The sequence below is a fragment of the Chiloscyllium plagiosum genome, chromosome 42, assembly GCF_004010195.1.
Source record: "Chiloscyllium plagiosum isolate BGI_BamShark_2017 chromosome 42, ASM401019v2, whole genome shotgun sequence".
Lineage (NCBI taxonomy): Eukaryota > Metazoa > Chordata > Chondrichthyes > Orectolobiformes > Hemiscylliidae > Chiloscyllium > Chiloscyllium plagiosum.
The window spans coordinates 1,664,635-1,687,485 of NC_057751.1; the positions used below are offsets into that span (position 1 = coordinate 1,664,635).

At 45.1% G+C, this 22,851-nt stretch overlaps 1 protein-coding gene across 2 annotated transcripts in view; it reads left to right on the forward strand.

Annotated features, from left to right (window-relative positions):
- LOC122543014 (docking protein 2-like) overlaps window positions 1-22,851 on the forward strand; it is a 44,758-nt gene that overhangs the window by 3,305 nt on the left and 18,602 nt on the right. Inside the window, exons 2-3 of one of the 2 annotated variants that reach the window (XM_043681184.1) lie at window positions 10,709-11,008; window positions 13,514-13,631. In XM_043681184.1, the coding sequence (XP_043537119.1) occupies window positions 10,709-11,008; window positions 13,514-13,631 (418 nt within the window). The remainder of the gene's footprint in view (window positions 1-10,708; window positions 11,009-13,513; window positions 13,632-22,851) is intronic. The other variant, XM_043681185.1, reaches the window with a different exon arrangement.

Here is a 22,851-nt window from a genome sequence, read left to right on the forward strand (position 1 = left end):
GAGGAAGTGGTGGAGGCTGGTACAATTTCAACATTTAAGAGGTATTTGGATGGGTATATGAATAGGAAGGGTTTGGAGAGATATGGCTGGCAGGTGGGACTAGATTGGGTTGGGACGGATTGGACCGAAGGGTCTGTTTCCATGCTGTACATCTCTATCACACACACACACACAATCAATCAAATATCTCATACAAGTGGGTTTCTGTTTATAAATGCCAATTGAAATCTTATAAATTCCAAGTGCGTAATTCTCTTGCTCCAAAAATGATACCAGATCCAGATATCATCAGAGGGTGAAAAGCTCTTGAAAAGGATCAGCTTTGACCCGGTTCATTTCATTCTTCCCTCTGGGTCAGACAGCTGTTGGTTAAACACTCCTCTCGACTTTATGTGCACAATGTGGCTGACAGTCCACTGCAGTACAGAGGGAGTGCGACACTGCCTTCTCTGAAACATGAAAGGGAGGGCTGAACTGCCTGATCAAACCCTTCACATTCAGGTTACTATTAACTGGGGCGTGTGGAAAGTTGCTGTGCACAAATTGGTCACTCCATTTCTTGCATTACAGCCAAGATTACACTTCAGAAGTATTTCCTTGATTGGAAGGCATTTTGAGATGTCAGAGTTATGACCTGATTTTCTTTCAAACAATTACTGCCAGGAACAGAGGATCTGTATTTTATGAAAGAAAAACTAAAGATTTGCATATGCTGGAGACCAGAAACAAAAACAGAAATTTCTGGAAAGACTCAGCAGGTCTGGCAGCATCTGAAGAACTGTGCTGATGTAGGGACCTGAAAACATTAACTCTGATTTCTTTCCACCGACGCTGCCAGACCTGCTGAGTTTTTCCATCAATTTCTGTTTTGTATGGTAGTTTATTGCTGTTACAACAGCTCCAGAGGATTTTGTGAAATAATCAATGCATTTTTTGAGTAATTCAGTGTGTGAGCTATTTGAAGTGACAGGTGCAACATGAGCAGGTTTATTATGATCCCAGCAAACGTATTATCTGATGACTGATTTTTCATCAAAGTAAACAAGATTTGAAAATGTATTTTTCATCATTGTGTGAAGAGGTTCAAATTGGCAAGAGGCACAGAACTGAATAGAATTAAATTTGGTTTTCAAATGATGGAGCTGTGCTTCTGGATGAATATTCCACAACTTTGCATCCTTGATAAGCAGAACAAAGGCTTGCATTGACATGGCAATGCAGTCACATCACTCAAATGTCTCTCCAAGTATTTGCCAGGAAGGAAAGTTGGCAGGAGAAAGGAATCGAAGGATCTGTTGCATGGGTGAGGTGAAGTGAGATGGGAGGAGGTTTGTGTGGAGTGTAAATTCCAGCGTGGACGTGTGGTGTATTTCTGCCCCATAGACTCTATGTAAGGTATAACTCAGTATTCCTTGAACAGATGCATTGCCACAGTAAACAGACACCAAGCAGGTGCAATGGATACACATTGCAACAGAAAATATCCGCTTCGTTAACATGCAGAATACATTTACTAAGCGCGTTCAGCGGAATCAGACTTGCCAAGGCACTTATAAATACATAAGATACAACCATTAGGCCCTTCGGCCCATCGAATGTGCTCCACCATTCCTTCATGGCTGATATGCTCCTCATCCCCATTTTCCCACCTTCTCTCCACGTCCCTTCAGCCCATTACCAATTAAAAAATCAGTCTAACTCCTCCTTAAATCCACTGCGCTTTGGGATAGCAAATTACATAGATTCACAATCCTTTCGGAGAAGCAGTTTCTCAACTCAGTTTTAATTTGCTACCCCTTTTGCGAAGACTATGACCTCTCATCCAAGAGTGTCCCACAAGAAGCAGCTCCCGCTCCACATCTATTTTATCCACATATTTTATCATCTTTAATCCCTCAATCTCCCCTCATTCTCCTTCATTCCAGAGAGTATAGGCCTAAACTGTTTGATCTCTCTTCAGACACCAAGCCCCTCATGACTGGGATCAATCCCATGAACCTCCTGTGAGCTGCCTCCATTACCACTCCACCTTTCCTCAAATAACGGGACCAAAACTGTGCACAATACTCCAGGTGCGGTCTCACCAATACCGTGTATAGTCGCAATAATACTTCCTTACCATTATCTTCTATCTCCTAAGCTATAAAAGCGAACTTTCCATTCACTTTCTTTATTATCTGCTCTACCTGCATGTTAGTTTTCTGTGATTATTGAATGAGTACACCTAGATCCCTCTAAACTGGAACATCCCAAAGTCTCTCCCCATTAAGACAATAGGTCACATTCCCATTTTTTTCAACCAAAATGCATGACCTCTCACTTATCCACGTTAAACTCCATCTGCCACATTTTGGTCCACACTCCTAACCTATTCAAATCCATTTGTAAGGATTTTATTTTCTCATTGCAATTTAGCATCCTGCCTATTTTTGTGTCATCCGCAAATTTGGCTCTTGAGTCTTCTATCCCTGTATCCAAGTCGTTCATGTCAATTGTAAATAGCTGGGGTCCATTACAATCAGATCCTGACCAAAGGAATGAAATATTCTGACAGGTGATCAAAATGTTGTTGAACAAGCTGTGTTGTTTTTGGAAGGACCATGTTAATGGAAAACAGGGAGATGGAGAGGAATTCCAGAGGCCAGGACAAGGAAGGTGAAGGTGAATCCACCAACGATAGAGGGATTGAATTCAGGGATATTCAAGGAGCCAGTATAGGAGGGATACAGAGATCATTGAGACTTGTAGAGCTGGAGGAGATAGGGAGGGGAGATTTGATAATATGGATGAGAATTTTGCATGAGTGTTTGGTGTTGGAAAAGCACAGCAGGTCAGGCAGCATCCACGGAGCAGGAGAATCAATATTTCAGGCATTAGCCCTTCATCAGGAATGCCTGAAAAGTCAATTCTCCTGCTCCTTGGATGCTGCCTGACCTGCTGTCTTTTTCAGCACCACACTATCGACTCTGACTCTCCAGCATCGGCAGTCCTCACTTTCTCCTCCCTGAGAAGTTTGCACTACAATCACAAGTCCAGTGGGAATAGAAAAGGTGGTCAGCTCAACACAATATGTGTAAACATGACATTAAAATCTGGTTCCAATGTCTGTTGTGCAAAACAGAAGTGGGAATGAATTGGTTTTGAAAGTACCTCTCCCGCTGACTCGGAGTAACAAATGAAATACGTCAGACACACCTTCTTTGTTCCTGTTAGTATGTTCATGAAACAAAAAACAAGATATGACCTTCAGCAGCTTGCACCTCTCAGGGGAACTGACCTTCGTGTCGCTCCTGGTTCAGTCGCTGAGTTCCATCAGTGACTTCCTGTGCTCACACCCTATTCCAGAGCCTTAAGCATAGAGCCAGGCCCACACTCTGGGAGTGCCCATTGACAGGGAGGTGTCCTTGGCTTTCAGGCAGCTGATTTGGTGGATGTGAGATTGAACCCCATTGAAAGCTGAGCTCCGCTGGAGTCCCAGCCATGGAAACCAGCAGCTGATCTGTCATTTCCTGGTTGTTTGTGGAACTTTGGAAATTGGCTGGCCAATGAGTGTTTCTGTAAGATCGTAACAGCACTTGGAAATATTGGCAGTGACAGTACATTTGACATGTGTTTTAATTCGAAAGCTGGTAAATTAAGAACATGATCAAATGTTTGAGAACTTTCTTTTGGGAAGACACGGAGGTCAAAGTTAAGAGTTACAGCCAGGAGCTGTCAGGTGGCAATTGATGTGGAAAAGGTTTTATATTTTACAGGGAGGCTTAAGTCCCCTTGAACAGGGAAGCTTAGAAATATAGTTCCGCATGCAACTCATTCATATATATCTTGTAGCTGGGATCAAAGCACTGGTCTCTCTGGTAGCCCTAGTCATTGCCTGTTGCTTAGAAAAAGGCTCTGTGTTTCCTGACCACCAACCAGTTCTCTGTCTGTGTCAGTACACTTGGCCTATTATTTTCTTCTCCTGAGCCTGGGCTTGCTCATGGTGAACTACAGAGATGGCCCTGCCCATTGACTGATGCACACAACTACCCTCGCCAACTGCAGTCTCACATCTCAGGTAGCCTGACTCTGTAAACCATTTACAAACCAAATGATCAGAACAGGAAACAAATACAAATTGATTTCTTCAAACCTCACTCAAATAACAGACTGCAGAATGTAACACGCTAATTGTCTCGCAGTGGGCTGCCCTTATAGCTTACAGCTTCAGGCCTCAATCCAGAAGCCTAGGCCCAAGTGAACACACTGGGTGCAGATCTCAGGGAAGGTGCCAATCTGAGAGTTGCCATCTTTCCGAGCTCCAAGAAAGCTCCATGGTCAGTATCAGTGGAACCACTGTTTGTCCTGGGAAGCCAATTTCTGCATAGCATGTTCACACAAACCTTACAGAATGAAAGGAAACAGGAGTGGATTCAGCCATCACCCCACAGCCAGCTCTTTCAAAGAGATTTCAAATTAATCCCAAACCCCGGCTCTTTCAGAAGACTTTTTTTTCACCCATCTTTCCAGTTCCCTTTATGAACATTAAATATTGAATCTGCTTCCATTATCATTGTAGACTTCACGTTTCAGGTCATGACAGGTTGAAAACAGTCTCCTCGTATTGCCCCTGGTTCTTCTGACAAACTCCTTTAACCTGTGTATGTCATCTGTGAACCAACCCTTTTGCTTGTGGAAGCACATTGCCCTGAACGATTCTCTCTGAAACATTCATGATTTTGCTCCTAAACGTGAAGTTAACCTTTTCTGCTCAAAGGGAATGCTCTGAACTTCTCCAGTCTCTCCAAATGACTAAAGGCCCTCATCCTGGGAACTTACTCTCTGTTTTGTCTATTTATTTGTGGGACATGCATGTCACTGGCTAGACCAGCATTTGACGCCCATCCCTAGTTGCCCCTTGAGAAGGTGAGGGTAAGCTGTCATCTTGAACCGCTGTAGTCCATGTGCCATAGGTAGACGCACAATGCCCTGTGCGTACTAACCACTGAGCCACTGTGCTGTGTTGTAGATAGTTGACACATAACCCAGTCTCTGTCCTGCTGTTTTCTTAGCTGGTCCAGTTCAGTTTCTCATCAAAGCTAAGATATTGAGAGGACGGATCTTTGAGACATAAAGATAATGCCATGGGGCAATGGTTAGGTTCTCTATTGTTGGAGAGAATCACTGCCTGTCTCTGTGTGGCACCAGTTTGACTTGCCACATGTCAGCCCGAGCCTGGATATTATCCAGGTCTTCCTGTGTTTGGACATAACTGCATCAGAACCTGCAGAGGTGTGAATGCTGCTGAGCTCAGTACAATCATCAGTGAACATCCCCACTTGGGATCTGATGGAGGGAAGGTGATTGATGAAGCAGCTGAAGATGGTTGGGTCTCAGACACAATCCTAAGGAACTCCTGCAGAGATGTCCTGGAGCTGAGATGACTGACCTCCAAAAACCACAACCATCTTCCTATGTAGCAAGGATGACTCCAGCCAGTGGAGGTTTGCCCTGATGCCCATGGATTCCAGTTTGGCTGCAGCTCGGTAGCTCTGTGTTTTTGTCCCTGTCAGTTCCTGTTTGAGGAGTGAGGGCTGAGGGGGCCTTCTCACAGCTCGGCATTGGCTCTCCTCACGGAAGTGTGGACGGGTCTCTGTGGTTACAGCTTCCCTCAGCGGAGATCCTTCGAAGATATAACCCATGAGAATTCCCTCAGCCTCTCCTTCCTGGAGACCATCTGGGCAATACCATGGAGCAGCTTGCCTTAGACTCGTAGAATCCTCACAGTGTGGAAGCAGGCCATTTGGTGCACTGAGCCCTCCACAGAGCATTGCACTCAGACCTGATCCCTTACTTTATCCCTGTTACCCAGCATTTCCCATGGCTCACCCACTGAGTCTACACACCCTTGGCCAGTACGGGCAATTTAGCATGGCCAATTCACCTAACTTGCACAGCTTTGGACTGTGGGAGGAAACCAGAGCACCCGGAGTAAACCCACGCAGACATGGGGAGAATGTACAAACTCCACACAGACAGTCACCCGAGGCTGGAATTGAACCTGGGTGTGTCGTGCTGTGAGGCAGCAGTGCTAACCACTGAGCCACCGTGTCAACCCAGAACATTACTTTTAATATGGGATTCAGTGGTAGTCAGTCTGCAAGTTGTACCCAGTTCCAGTCAGTCTACATCTTGAACACTGGACCCAGTTCCAATTGCTGAGACAAAGGGGAGATATGTCCATGCAGGAGACTGCCCTGACAGACTGCCCAGCGTGACTCCAAGGTGTCTGACTTACAAGGAACGATTGGAGAAACTCAGCTTTGAAAGGAGCTAGCTGATTTGTGATCCTCCACAGCACCTATAACACGTTCAGTCCGTCTGAAATAAACTCTGAGCTGAGGCCAAAGTGACACGAGATCAAAACAGTAGAGCTGGTCGTTCGGACTACTCTCAAGTCAGTGATCATCATGGAGTTCACGCGGTGGTATCAATAAGCCCAGCTTCTGAAATCATTCTGAATCTGAGGGTAAAAATGTGGTGTTTTTGGAAGATTTCACATTGCCTTTTCTAATTTCTCATCTTGTGCAAACATTTGGAATTCTCTGAATAGAAGATTTTATCAGGTCCCAAGCAATAGCTGTCATGGGTACAGTCCTGAAAGCATTATTGAGATTGATTACACTACTGTGGGAACTTTACTCCTAACCAGGGTTAGTCCGTTGCCTTGTTAATGGTGAGATCCTATCACTGGTTAAAGAAGTCCCTCTCTTCACTTGCTCATGCCAGCTTCCTAATGAGCCGAGCTATTGGGAAATGTACTGTCAGTAAAGTGGATGGAATTCAAGCTGATTAATTGTTCGGGGAAATTAGACTGTCCCATTTATCAACTAATGCCTGTTAAGAAAAAAATCCAGGATTGGAGGGAGAGAGACAACACTGAGAATTGGTGAGAACTGTACAGGGGGGGCTCTGGTTAATAAGCACTCACTCGGACCAGCACACCAATGATAGCTTTGCAATGCAGAATCTTTACTGCAGCAGCAGAATTCCAGTGGCATTGATTGAATATGGACAGGAATTGTGTTGCTTTGCTGCTAACCCAATGCTAAAAATCATGCTCAGACATTCCCTTTTGCAATCAAGTGACTGTCAGCAGCTTGCAAATTATTCAGCTCAGGAAATCACTTGTCTGCTTCAGGCTTCATAACAGTTCAGTTTCTTCAGGGGCATGACAGAGTAAATGCTGAGAGAATTTTCCCCTTGAGAGGGTCGAAGCCCCGGACTGTAAACTCTCAGAATAAAGGGGCACCAATTTCAGACTGAGATGAGGAGGGATTTCTTCTCTCAGTGGGTTGTGAGTCTTTGGTACTCCTTGTCACTGAGAGCTGTGGGGGAAAGGAACCTTAAGTACATTTAAGGGTGAGATAGATCAATTCTTGACCAGTTGGAGATTCATGGATTCCAGGGAAAGGGCAGGAAAGTAGATGTGAGGAGTGTTCGATCAGCCATGATCCTACTGAGTGGCAGAGCAGGCTGGGGGAGAAGCAAAGGGCCTCCTCCTGTTCTGATCTTTCATGGTCTAATGGTCAAAAAACCCAGGATTGCTTCCCCTCTCTGTTCATTATTCGGAGAGATCATTAAAACAAAGTTTGACTGTATTGGTGAAGTGTGCTGGCAAACACATCTCCTGTTCAGAAAGATAACTATCAGGTGCTGAATCAAACATCTATTATCCAGTCACAGCCTGATGTTGTTTTCTGCTTCACCAGCTCAGTTCGGGTTAATTTCTGTTCCTTGCATTGGTGGGATGGAAGGAGTTGATAAACCTGCAAAAATTGGACTTTGGTGTCAGCAGTTCATGCAAAATCACTGCCTTCATTTCTCAGTACCTTCTTTTAATTCCATACAGCACAGCGTTGGACATCAGGATGTGATATTCCAAATGTGAGGGACAGGCAGAGAGGGACAGGCAGAGAGGGAGGGAGGGAGGGAGAATGATGGAGAGGGAGGGACAGTGAAGGACAGGAACTGTAAGGGATAGGGAATTTGATTTGTGGGAATTTGGTCAAATTGCTAGTTATGCAGGTAGAGGCAGCCCTGGATAAATATAGAGATGGACAGAGAGAGAGAAAGAGAGAACCTGACAGACAGACCAGGATAATTGATAGCCAAATGAGACATTGTGCAGAAATACCAAATTCCATGATGTGAATTTGATGGACCCCAATTAGATCATCTGAGAGCATTCTGGCTAAATTTGCAGAGAACACAAAGATAGGTCGAGGGACAAGAGGCGGGGAGGCTGCAGAAGGATGTGGATAGGTTAGGAGAGTGGGCAAAGAAGTGGCAGATGGAATGTAATGTGGCAAAGTGTGAGGTCATACACTTTGGTTGGAAGGATAGAGGCATGGACTATTTTCTAAATGGGGAAATAATTCAGAAGTCTGAACTGCAAATAGACTTGGGAGTTCCAGTCTAGGATTCTGTCAAGGGCAAACTTGCAGGTTGAGTCAGTAGTTATGAAGGCAAATGTAATGATGGCATTTAGTTTGAGAGGACATGAATATAAAAGCAGGGATTACTTCTGAGACTCTATCAGGCTCTGGTCAGACCACATCTAGAAAATCACACACAGTTTTAGGCCCCATATCTCAGGAAGGATGTACTGGCCCTGGAGTGTATTCAGGGGAGGTTCATGAGACTGGTCCCAGGAATGAAAAATTTAACGTGTGAGGAATGTTTGAAGACTCGATGGAGTTTAGAAGGATGAGAGGGGATCTGATTGAAATTTACAGAATCCTGAATGGCATGGACAGAGTAGATGTAGGGAAGATGTTTCCATTAGTAGGAGAGACTAGGCCCCGAGGGCACAGCCTTAGACTAAAGGGAAGAAATTTAGAATGTAACATTTTAGAAATTCCTACTTTGGAAATAAAACCACTCTGGCTCAAGGCTGGGATACAGACAGACTCTAACGCCATGCCTTTAATGTATTGCCTGAGCTGAGATGTCATTTTTATAAAACCTTAAGTTATCTTGAGAATGTGACTGGAAAGAAGCTCTGGGATTTACATCTTAATGAACCGAAACCTGCAACCCATTCTAAAAAATGAAAGACTGAACAGAAATCTAGGTTTGTTCAATTTATCATTTCCGTTGCATGACAATGAGGTCATTTGCTATAAATTCTGTGTCTTATGATCCTGCTCCACTACCACCTGATGAAGGAGCATCGCTCCGAAAGCTAGTGCTTCCAACTAAACCTATTGGACTATAACCTGGTGTGTGATTTTTAATTTTTAAAATGGAGATAAGGAGAAACTTCTTCAGCAAGAGAGTGGTGAATCTATGGAATTCACTGCCACGGAAGGCTGTGGAGGCTGGGTCATTGAGTATATTTGAGACGGAGATAGATAGGTTCTTGAGTATCGAGGTGATCACGGGTTATGGGGACAAAGCAGGACAAATGGGATGAGACATTTATCAGCCATGCTTGAATAGCCGAGAGGACTCGATGGGCTGAATGGCCAACTTCTGTCCCAACATCTTACGGTCTTATAAAGGATCTCCTTCGACACTGTAATGATCTTCACAACAAAACAGATATATTTTGAAGCAATGTGTTTCCATCCTTTTTGTGTATCGCCACGTGAGGTAACTGACGTGAAACAAGCTTTCTGGTGAGTTTCAATCAAAAGAGACATCAAACACTGATGAACAATCCAGCCTGCAATGTAAACACTCCCTCAAACACACGGACACACATACACAGACAAGTAAAGGTAAATTCTGGAGATGAAGCAAGTACTTAACAAAATAACAAAAAGGAAATTGTGTGTTTGAATTAGTCCTTGGAGATACAAGCCTGATGGGTTGTTTTAGTTCTTTTGCTTGTAGAAGTGTCGAATCTTTATCGGTGAAAACAATTTTGCTTCTCTCTGTCACGCGGGCTGGGTTGACGAGGAGTATCAGCAAGGGTACCTTCCCTCTTATTGAACAACAATAGCCCTTGTGCCCTGTCACTTTGTACTCTTTAAACTGAAAGTAAGCCTCCCTCGTCTCTGTACCCATCAAACATTCATGCCACTTTCAGGATTGACTATCACCTAACAGCCTCTTAGAACAAAAGTTGATGTTAACTGAAGTCAGTTTTGATTCTGCAACCACGTGGATTAACACCTCTACAATCTACGCCTATGATTTGCGATTACAATCAATGGGGCACAATGGCGGGCTGGGAGGGGAATGAATGATTACCACTCACACCTGCTTGAGATAAACTGGTTTGTCCCCAACCCACTTTGTTAACTTTTAAATTCACCAAGAATGAGTCTGGAATTACTAGTGAATTTAAATTTTGATAAACACTTTGACAGCAGGAGCTGTAAATTCTCCAAGTGGCCTGACGTTTGGAATTTTGTCCCCCCCAAGGGGTAGCCTTGCAATGACGCACCTTCATTTACATTTCAACTACTTTGCAGAGACCTGGATTTATTGTTTTTCTCATAGACATCATAAAAGGTCACCTGACCTTTAGCTGCCATCTTGGCAGTAGCATATGGTTCACTTTGAAAAGCCAGAGTTAATTCCAAAGTCTCCACATTGTACAAAGCCTGTCACTTCACAGTTAGCAATTTGGCACGTCATCACTGGGCATGCCAAGTAATTTTATGATTTTCAGGAATTAGCTTGGTGTGAATGAACATGTCTCTCTCTTCCTTGGCAGAAATGGAAAAAGGTTTGGGTTTTGCTGTTTGGCGAGAGTACATGTTCTGTTGCCCGCCTGGAATATTACGAGTTCAAGGAGGCCATGAGCATGACAGAACGGCAAGGAACCAGGAAAATGGAGAACAAAAAGATCATCAAGCTCAGCGACTGCATTCGCATTGTTGAGGCCCCGACCGAGAGCTGCCCGAGTGAATGCCGCTCATTTTGTTTGGAAACTGTTGACAAACAGTTTGTCTTTGCCGTTGAGTCGTCAGAGTATGAGGACTGGAGCCAGAGTCTGTGTGAACTCGCTTTTCCGGTAAGATTTGCAGATGCTCAGACCTGCAAAGTTTGAAAAACAAGAAGCGCTTGTGAGATGGCTTGGCCGCAGCTTGTCTGGGTTTTGTAGCTTGGTTTTGATGTGTTTCTGCTAGCCTGTCCCATCAAATCAAATGCCAGGTCACTGAAGTTGGCTGTCAACTGAAGTGGTCATTCAGAAAGCAATTCTAACAGCTTAAAAAGTTCACACTGCAGTTCAGGGACTTGCATTCTAACTAGTTACTGCATTAAAAATACAGTGGTGAGTATGCACCACATGGAAGGTGCCAGAACATATAGCTTGATTGACAACACATCGGGACATTTGAGCATAGCAAAGGTTCCGTGTAATTGAAGTTGTTATTAATGGGATTATTGGATGGATCTTTTTTGGTTTTCCATTCAAGTGAGGATATAATATGGCGTGGGCCAAGGATATCTCTGGTAAGATAAGAACCTCCTGGTGCCCTGTGAGTGTCCCTACCTCTGAGGCAGGAGGCCTGGTTCCCATTGCTCCAGCTGGTACTTCACAATAGATCCAAAAAGGTTGATGAGAAAGTAGCTATTAATGGCAGTATAACCCTGAGTGTGTGATTGGAACAAACGTCTGAGTTGCTGCTTATTATTACCCTCATTGTTAGCCTGCTGAGTGCCATGATACAACATGCTCAAGCCAGTGAGCTAAATTGCTATCAGGTTTAGACAGTTTCCACATGTGTGCTAAGTTGGCTCTGGAACCTGATAGCAGTGGACTGTCAACGGTAGCCCTTCAGCTCCCTGAAAGTTGTTTCTTTCAACTGCCAACTTCTGCTCTTCCAAGTTAAAACTGCTTTCTGCTTCACACCTCAACTCATTCACATTCTGTATTCAGCACATAACACATTCCAACTGCTCCAAGCCTTGGTACACAAAAAACCTTTCGCTGGTCTGATTTACTTGGCTAAAAGTTTGGCCCGTAAAATTGCAGTCAGCAGCAAGAGTCAAGAACCTATCCCTCACAAACTTGCCAATTCTCATTCTGCTAAACACTATAGTCAGTTCAATCATACCGCTCCATCTCCAAAGACACACCTCAATAGCCTGCCAGGTTCCTTGGTCAGTGACGGAGGTTTTTATAGAGCACTGTTACGGTGAGAAGCAGAGAGGTTTAGAGAGGGGATTCCTGAGTTTAGGATCCAGGCAGTTACAGGCTTAGACACCAATGACAGAGCAATGAAAACTGGGGCACGCACCCGCCCGACAGGCCAGAATTGGAGACTGCAGAGATCTGCGAGGGTTATGGGGTGAAAGGAGGTCACAGAAACAAGCACAGGACAGGCTTTGGAAACAAGCAAGAGGATATTCAGGTCGAGGTATTCTTGCTTGTTGGATTCTCTCACAGGAGGCAGTCAATAGCACAATGAGGTGACAGTATTCTGTTTCTGCCACCTTTCAGTCAAAAGTGTCAAAAAAAATGACTCTTTCTAGGTAAGAAAGATGCAGTGTTTGAAATTCTTTCCAATGTCTGTTTTTCTGAGGTACCCCAGTCCTCTGCTGAATTTTCCACTGTTGAATCTGTGGCTGAAAATAACCAGTTGTGCTGTAGATTCAGTTGATGTGTGAACTTTTACAGTAACAAGAGCACAGGTCTGACAAGATGGCAGAAACATGCAAACCTTTGCACATTCCCTTGCAAAAGATATGCAAAGATAGTTCATAGAAGTTTTCACATGGAGCATTTGTCTGTGCCATGTAAATGTCAAACCTCCATATTGTCACACTTAGTTGAAGCAACTGTTTACACAATAAACAACAAGAGCGAAGAAAGCCAGTCAGTTCATATTGGGCTCTTCTGATCTGGTGCTCAAGCTGGACAGAGAGTTATAACTGGCTTCTGACCTCAGCTCTTCACAAGCTTATCATGATCTAGTTTTGCTGATTTTGATTGGCTTTGAATTGCGAATGTGTGTCCTTAAAGGGACAGGCTAGCAGCTGCAGCTGTCACAATTTCTAGTTAGCAGTGTCATGGGATGTCAGGGAATTACACCTGCAAACAGTACAGCACTTGAATTCCAACTAAGAGGAGAAATGTTACCACAAGGAAACAAGAAAAGAACCAAGGGAGGAAGTGAGGACTGCAGATGCTGGAGATCAGAGTCGAGAGTGTGGTGCTGGAAAAGCGCAGCAGGTCAGGCAGCATCTGAGGAGCAGGAGAATCGACATTTTGGGCAAAAGCCCTTCATCAGGAAGAAAAGAACCAAGTCAAGTTATAAAGCAGTGAGATCAGGCTGTTGTAATCAGGCTGACACACCTATTGAGCAGTGGTTTTCAGATTGTGCCAACTCAGCAGTTCACCGCATAAAAGGAACCTGTTTTCCTGAGCCAGAGGACAGGCTGAAAGAGACAGAGGGCCAGGTGAGCTGGGGACAGAGCAGAACAGAACAGAGAGTCAAACAGTGAACAGGAAAGATGTGATTCAGTGCTTTCCTCAGTGCAAGTGTTTCATCAATATTCATTCTTTTCCCAGATGAATTGGAGTGACTGGCCTACAATGAACAAAAACAATGGGAAGCAGGCCTCAAAGAAGGGGAAAAGCAATCTGATGACAATGGAGGAGAACACACTGTACGGCACCCGAGCAGCAGGTAAATCCCACAATGCAGCTGTCAAAGCCGAAAGAGGCATGGCCCTTTTGTCAGAATACTGCTGGCGGGTGGAAAAGGCTGACAGTGGGATTTCTGCCCTTCAATAGGAGGAGCTTCCTGTGCAGACAGAGGAAACAGGGGCAGTGGGAGGTCATTCAGCCCTTTGAGCCTGCTCCTCTGCTCACTGAGATCCTGCCTGATCATCCAAGCGAACAGCCTATTCCTGCCACTCACCCATGTCCTTTGATTCTTTTAGCCTCAAATAGTGTATCCAACTCCTTGAAATCAGACAGTGTTTTGGCCTGAAATGCTTTCTGTGGAAGCGAATTCCACTCTCGTCCATCTCTGGGTGAAGACATTTCTCCTCGCCTCAATACTAAAAGGTTTACCTTGTATCCTGAGACGGTGTCCCCAGATTCTGGGCAGAGGGAACAGCTTTCCTGCATCTGTCCTCTGTCCTCCTGTTAAGAGTTTTATTGGTTTCTGTGAGATCCCCTCCCTCCCCCATTCCTATGAATTCCAGTAAATAGAATCCCAACCAATTCAACCTCTCCTCATACATCAGTCCTGGCATTCCAGGAACCAATCTGATAAACCCTGACTGCACTCCCTCAACAGTCAGCTCAACCTTCCTCAGATAAGGAGAACAAACCTGTACACAATAATTAGGTGTGCCCTCACCGAGGTAAGACAGCCCTGCTCTTGTACTTGAATTCTCTCGCTCTTCTTCACCATCCTCGGTGATTGGTGTATAAGGACACCAGATCTCATTGCACATGCCCTTCTCTCATTTATAGCCACCCTCTAGCATGGACCTCACAGGGGCCACTGCTGAGACCATGTTCCTGCCGAAAGAAGAGTAGACAGGCATCAGCAGAGTCCTGCTGTGAGATTAGAGTGTCCAACTTCAAATGGAATTATGGGAGAATTCCTTCTCTCAGAGGCTCTTGATCTTTTGAAATTCTCCATCCCAAACAGCATTGAGGCTGGGGTCATTGAATCACTGAATATAGTCAAGGCTGAGGTGGAGAGATATTTGATGGACATGGGAGCTAAGGGTTATTGGCAGGGGGCCTGACAGGAAGGTAGCTTTATTGCAGAGTGGAGTACATTCAATGGGCTGAATGGCCCTCTCCTGCTCCAATTTCACATATTCAAATGGGACCAGAGCTGACGCAAATGGGAAGGGCACAACCTGAAAACAGGGCAGGAGCTGAGAACCTTAAAGGAAATGGAGGCAGCACAAATTAATAGTTGAGTAATACAGGAAGCGAAACAACGTTTTTGCTTGTGGAAGGTCTTGGTGCTCGCTGCCATGGATTGATAGATTTTTTAAATTGGTTTGTGGTGAATCTTTGCATCGAACCACAACAAGGAGAGGAGCAACAGCTCTGATCTGTCAGAATATAGTGTTCAAATGAGAGTCAGGCCATTCTGGGGTGATGTCAGGAAACTGAAGGCTAGTATCTCTCCTCAAACTCTCTGCTTGCACAAAGCTACTGATGGTAAAATGGAAATGCCCAGGCTCAGATGGATAGATTTTAACAAGGCAAGGGAATTAAAGGTTGGAGTTCCAACACGGCTGAATGGACAGATGTACTGTGAACACGCTCTTTTATCCAGCTCTATCTTTTGTCCCTTTATTCTGTCACCAAGATATTAAGTAAAGTTTATGAGTTTCTTTCTCCTACTGTGAGCAATTTGACCTCAGTCTGGCTGAAAGCAGGAGCATTTGCATTTATTTTGTCTCCCTCTCTCTTTCTCTCTCTCTCTCTCTCTCTGGGCGAGGCAGGGTAAAGAATTATGGGATTGAGTGGGTAGTCACAAGGTAGGATTCTTACCTCGTGATCCAAAGGACAGGGACTCAAACCGTCCTTCAGAGGGTGAGGCACCGAGCCCAGTCCAGTTCCCTGAGTAAAGAACAGAAGGAGTGCTGCACTCATGGAGGGATGACCTTTTGGATGAGAGGATTGTCACTGTCTCAGGTGGAAGGATCCTAAGGACATAACAGAAATATGAAAGGGAAACTCTCTGGCCAATGTTCTTTCCTTTACTGACTGCAACAAAAGAAAGGATCTGGCCTATTATACCCATGGTGAACTGGTGTGTGCAACTGGGTTGCACTATCTTCTGCCTTCAACATTTCATAGGGACATCACTGGCTGGAAAACATGTCGTGACATCCTGAGGTTGTAGAAAGGGAGCTCTTTCAAGCTGTCCTTTTTTTTGAATCCACTTTCTACAAAGTGGTTTCTTGAAGTGGTAGTGAAAAAGATGCTCCCACGGAGATCACGTGACTGTCTCACTGGCCCCACGGTTTCATGAGTTAACAGAGGAACTGACTCATTGTGGGGTGGAAACTCTTTCTCACCGCACACTCTGCTTTGTTCAGTGTTGCTGGAACACGGGGAGCAGTTGAACTGAATGGGAGGAAGTTACAGCACACAAGACCATGTAACCTGTTGAGCTGCTCTCAGCTTTCTGCAAGGACAGTTTGGCCCATTGTACGTCCCCACCCTCTCTGCACCTTGGAAATTGTTCCTTGTGAAATCTGCTGACTGGACGTGTCTCCACTGAAGTGTTGCTGTCAAAACAACAGCAGAATGACAAACCTGCAGGTCTCATAGTCAGTGTCTCTGACCCAGTTGAACAATGCTCTGTCATTGTAGCTGCAGTGGAGAGCTCATTCTTTCTTGATCAGCCTCCAGAAATGATTGATCCTTTGCACGTGAACTGCAACCATTGTAACACTGTGAGCTCTACTCTGTGAGATCTTTGTTGTGCCCTGGGTTGTCTTCTCCCCTCAGACACCTGATGGTGCACTGTCAATTTCACCCTGTGCACCATTGAGCAGGGGACACTGTTGGGCTGTGTTATACAAAGGCATTAGGAATGTGGCCTGTTGGCTGTACAACCAGTGAGAGACCTGTGTTGCTTCCTGCAGGAAGCACGGCTGCTATTATGTGTCACCCAGGCATCAAAATGACCACGAGGAGGTCTTTTCCAGGATCAGTGGGAGCAGGATTCTGACTGGAGAGTCCGTGGAAACCTACTAAGCATGCCTGGTTTTAGCTGAGGTGTGACTCCAGACTGACAGCACTGTGCTTGGTTTAACCACTGTGTCGTGTGGCCAGTGAAGGCACTCTGCAGTTTTGATGCTGGGATTTGGTTGGAAGTCCACCACACTGTGGGTGAAAGGTCTCTTTCTGTGGTGTCTACAGTGGGGAGAGTGTGGAGTTGTGGCAATGTCACTGGCCTTGTTCACCACAAGCTAATTCACATCCCACTCTTCCAGAAGGAAAAGCCAGTAAAACTGGCAAATGGCACATTCCTGAAGAAAGGCTTATGCCCGAAACATCGATTCTCCTGCTCCTTGGATGCTGCCTGACCTGCTGCGCTTTTCCAGCAACACATTTTCAGCTCTGATCTCCAGCATCTGCAGTCCTCACTTTCTCCTAAATGGCACACATTGGTCTGACCTGTCTTGTAGACTTCACAATGGAACTCCGGTATGATTATTTTCCAGTTCCACTGTCCTTTCCACTGTCTGGGTTCCCTTCTGGAGGAATTTAAATTCCACTCATACCATTTGGAACAGAAATCAATTCTTAGCAATTGTGAAATTGAAACGACCATTGTTGGTCTTAAGAACCTCTGTACTTCATGATAAGTTGTCAATGACCCCAGAGGACCACAGGGCTGCTTTCCTGTTACACAGAGATGACCCATTGATCATTTAGTCTGAGGATCACCATACCTTTGAGTTTGGGAAGACATGACGTTTGTCATGACCACTGTCAGTCTAGGATGTTAAGCTGTGCTGTTGCTGTTACCCTGCATTGTAAACTAGCCATAGCCAACTGAGCTCAACGACCATGACCTCATTGATATCCACTATTTAAGTCTGCTGTCCTGAACTGGTTTGGTCGACGCTTGACTCCAGACCCACAAAAATATGGTTAACTCTTTTACTACCCTCTGAAAGATCTGAACAAGCCACTCGGGTTGAGGGAATGACTGATGATGGTCCTACCAGTTACACCCATGCTCCACAAAAGGGGAAAACGAAAGGAATGACCCACTGGCCCAGGATGGGTCAGAAATTATGGTCTTGCTCATTATGCCACAATCCTGAGTATGATTCAAACAACATGCCTCATTGGCAGCTTTCCCTTCCTCTCAATCACAGAAAGCTGAGAGTTGAAGCAAACCCCAGCACTGACCACAAAGAACAAGTTGGAGACAAACCTTTGCTGAGAGGTGTCTCTCCTGCCTGCTGCTCCCACTTGGGATCTGCAGCTATCCCCAAAAAAACACATCATTTCACTCCAACTGGAGAGACAGCATATTCAGAGATGGATAGGAGAGAGAGAGAGAGAGAGAAGCAGAGAGAGAGGGAGAGAGAGAGAGACAGAAGAGGGTGGGGAGAGAGAGAGGTGGAGAAAGAGAGAGAGAGAGAGAGGGGGAGAGATAGGCATCTGTTTTGTTTTCTGTCTGACAATTTTGGCGTCTCTTGTGCTTTTCTGTGCAGTTTTTTTCTGACATGGCGAGAGTGACAGTGCTGAGTGATCGAACAAGAATGTGTCGGACATGGAAAATGTGCAAGGGCGTATTGTGCCCCATGTTCAATATCCACCGACCAATATTCAATGAGGGAGACGTGTGAAGAGCATGAAGCACATGAGTGAGCGGGTGGTAACTCAAGGGGATAGTGCTGCCATTGAGATGTACTGGTCCCCTGTTTAACAGCTCTTTGTCCTCATTGTTGGTGCATGGCTGTGGCAAAGGGCCAGGGTGCAAATGGCAAGCCACTTGCTTCATCTCTGCCCACCCTGTCAGTTCCACAAAGTGATGTCCTTCCTGCAAAGGCAATGGGCTGAATTTTACTGGGCACCGTTGTCCTCAATCCCTGGGGAAGAGGTTGGTGGTGACACACTCACTCACCATGCCAGCTACCCTGGAGCCTCATGATGACTTTCCCAAGGCTACAATGTATGATTGTTGCGCTGAATGTCTGCGTGTTATAGACAGATTCCAAGACACATAGAAAACAGGAGTAAGACTAGGCCATTCAGTCCACCAGCCATCCATGATGATCACAGCTGATCATCCAATTACAGCTTGTAGCCATTCTCCCCCGTATACTTAGCCACAAGTGATACATCCAACTCCTTAAAAACACACAATGTTTCATCCTCAACTTTGTAGGAGCAGTTTCCACAGGTTCACCACTCTCTGGGTGAAGACATCTCCCTTCATCTCTGTCTTAAATAATTTACCCTGTCTGCTTAGACTGTGACTCCTGGTTCTGGACTTCTCCAACATTGGGAACATCCTTCCTACATCCAAACTGTCACATCCTGTTAAAAAATTACGCGGCTCTCTGGGATCCCTCCACCTCCCGTGTGTGAATGCCAGTGAACGGACTCAATCTCTCCTCATATACCAGCCCTGCCATCCTAGGAATCAATCTGGTAAACCTTCACTGCAGTCCCTCGATAATACAAATTCCTCAGATAAGGAGAACAAAGCTGCAGATAATATTCCAGGAGTGATCTCACCAGGGCACTGTATAATTGCAGCATGACATCCTTGTTCCTGAACTTGAATCCTCTCAACATATCATTTACCTTCTTAACTCCCTGCAGTACCTACACGCTTACCTTCAGGAACTGGTGCACAGGCCACTCAAGTCTTCTTGCACATTTCTCACTCTCAAATTTTCGCCATTCTGATCACAAATTACCTTACTGTTCCTGCTACCAAAATGGGTAACTCCACATTTGACCATATGCCACTGCACCTGCCATGCATTTGCCCACTCCTTCAGCTAGCCCAGATCACACTGCAGCATCTCTGCATCCTCCTTGCTCACAGCTCACCCAGATTTGTGTGGTCCGCAAATCTGAAGATCTTACATTTCGTCCCCTCATCTAAACTATTTGTACATATTGTGAATAGCTGGGGTCCGGGTACAGAGCCCTTCGCTACCCCAATATTCTCTGCCCGCCATTCAGAAAAAGACTCATTTATTCCGACATGTTGTTTCGTGTCTGTTGACCAGTTTCCTGTTCAGCTCAATCAACTACCCCCAATTCCATTGCTTTAATTTTACACATTCATCTCTTCTGTGGGACTTTGTCAAATGCATTCTGAAAGTCCAAACAAACCACACCCACTGCTGTCCCACATCAACTCTACATTCACGCCCTCAAACAGTTCCAGATTATCAATCATGATTTTTAGCCGTCTCATTTCCTTACATCCATTTCTAAATTCTCTTGATTTTGTTTGACATGATTGTCATTTGTTTTTCTGAATCTTCTCCTTCTTCCGGACCTGTAAAAGGTTCGGCAATCTGTTTTTATTCCTTCTGAATTTACACTCCCATTCTGGTTGGTCTCTCTTTATTTCGGAGATTCTTCATCGTCCTTTGCTGAAGGTTCAAACATTTCTAGTCCTCAGGCTAACTACGTTCTATAAGCTTCATCTTTTGATCAATCTTGAATTTGTTTCCTTTGCCACAGTTTACATAGTTTTTTTCTGTTCCGTTTTAATGTGGAATTAAGTGTGACTGTTCAAAAGGATGCTTTCGGGAATGTGATTAATGTACGTTTGTGTGAGGGACGGAATTACAAGAGCAAATATGCACAGATTTTGTGGGAAGCAAATAATTTGTCTTAGTCGAGGGATTCCTGATCACTGCTGTGACCAACGGCACACACTGGCTCTCAATCAAGCAACATCTTGATTTTGAATTTCTCACCCTCTTTCTGAATCCATCCAAGGCTTTGCCCTTCCCTTATCTCTGTGACCCATTCCAGGCTCACAACTCCACAAGGTAGATGCTGTGCTCCTGTCATCAGCTCATCACTGACACACTTCAACGACTGGACCAGATTTTAGTTGTGTAGAGATCACGTCCCTTCACCTCTCTTTCTCTCTCTTCCTCACTCCCAACCTTCAAGACCCTCCTTCATACCAAAGCCAGTAGCATCTGACTGAATATCTTCTTCTGTGGTTTGGTCTTGTCCCTTTTCTCCTAAAGCTTCCAGGAACTGCCTTGGGACATCTCATTCCTTTCAAAGTGCCATACAATTGAAATGTGTTGTTGAATCAAAGGTCAGAATTTAGCCCTTTGAGACTGTTTAACTCACTTCCATTTACCTGCATTCGTGACTGAGAAGATCTTTCACCAAAACAGAAGTGTGGGAAAACAGTTCCAAGTCTGCTGATTGACTTAGATTAGATTCCTTGCAGTGTAGGGACAGTCCCTTTGGCCCAACATGTCCACACCAACCCTCCAAAGAGTAACCTAAGCAGACCCATTGCCCTCTGACTAACGGGCAATTTACCATGGCCAATTCACCTGACCTGCACATCTTTGGACTGTGGGAGGAAACCGGAGCAAACCTGCACAGACATGGGGAGAATGTGCAAACTCCACGCAGACAGCCACCCGAGGCTGGAATTGAACCCGGGTCCTTAATGTTGGGAGGAAACAGTGCTAACCACTGAGCCACCATGCTGCCTGTTTCAGGAGCAAGGATCTGGTTGGAATAAGGGAACTGGTTCAGCATTAGTTTGGGGAAGGATGGAGACTCAGGTAGCATCCATCAATAGGACAGCTGGTGACCATCACTTCAGGTCAGCTCAGGTCACACTTTATATGGTGAAGCACTGTCTCCATGGTAGTGTTGGAGGAGTCTCTCCCTGCTCTGTATTGACTAGACACACTTCAGTGAACAGTTCTGCTTCCCAAGACCTGCTTCACATCAGTCTCTGAGCACAACAAAGGGAAGCTGCCTGTCAAGCCTGACTGTGACCATCCGCACTCCCAGAAGAGCACGGCAGCTTTCCCAGGTCTCCGGGTCACATTGCAGAGACCATACAATCTGGTCCTTGTGACTTTGATATTTGTGGGAGTTTGTTGTGAACTGATTGGCTGCTGTGCCCAGGAAGCTGACTTTAGGAGTAAAGAACCCAAAACTCATGCCTCAGCTCCATTCAATCCTTTAATTTTCCAACTGAGGAGAAGTGATTGTCAGATTGACAGGGTGATGAAGAAGGCCTTTAGCACCCTTGCCTTCATTGCTCCAACCTTTGACAATAGAAGTTGGGGTGCTATGTTGGGTTAGCGTCAAGATTAGAGTAGTGCTGAAAAAGCACAGCAGGTCAAGCAGCATCCAAGGAGCAGAAGGGCTTTCGCCCAAAACGTCGATTTTCCTGCTTCTCGGATGCTGCCTGACCTGCAGTGCTTTTCCAGCACTACGTTAATATTGACTCGAACCTCAGCATCTGCAGTACCCACTTTGGCCATGTTATGTTGAGGACCTACAGGCTGTTGGTGAGGCCCCTTCTGGAGTACTGTGTGCAGTTCTGCTCACCCTGTTCTCAGAAGGATATTATTAAACTGGACCGGGTTCAGTGAGGATTGACCAGGATGTCGCTGGGAATGGAGGGTTTGAGATATGAAAATAGAAAATATGGAAAGACTGGAACTTGTTTCGCTGGAGTGTCGGAGCTTGAGGTTTATACAATAATGACTGAATTCAAATTTAAAAAATCATGAGGGCCATAGATAATGACAATGAGTTCAAGAGCAGGGGGCTTACTTTTAAGATAAAAGAAGAGAGATTTTAAAAGGACATGAGGCACAATTTTATATTTTTGCACTGAGTATGGTTTGTGTGTCGAATGAACTTCCAGAGGAAGTGATGGATACAGGTATAGTTAGAATGTTTAAAAGACATTTGGATCAGTACATGCATAAGAAATGTTTGGAGGGATATGGCCAAGCGCAGTCAGGTAGGACTGGTTTAGTTTGGGATTATGTTCGGCATGGAGTGGATGAACTGAAGGGTCTGTTTCTGTGCTGTCCGACTGTGTGACCCCAGGTGAAAGGGGTGTTGCTGTAGTTGGAGGCACAGACAGTTTCAGGGGGGCTGTGAGGAATTTGAGCAAGCAGTGCTGCATTAAGTTGCAGTTAGAGTTGGAGACAAGTGAATTTGTGCAAACGTTTGAGACACACATGCATACGTCATGGAAAGGCTTTTGGTGAAGTGGCTTTCTTGGTTTCCTGCTTGGTGCCTCATTCGTGTGCTCAGGAGTTTCAAATCATGCAGGGCACAGCCGGACTGCAGTTGAACCTGGGCTGACCAGGCAATGTCGAAACTGACCACACGTCAAAGGGGAAAATCTACACTTGTATTTCAGATCG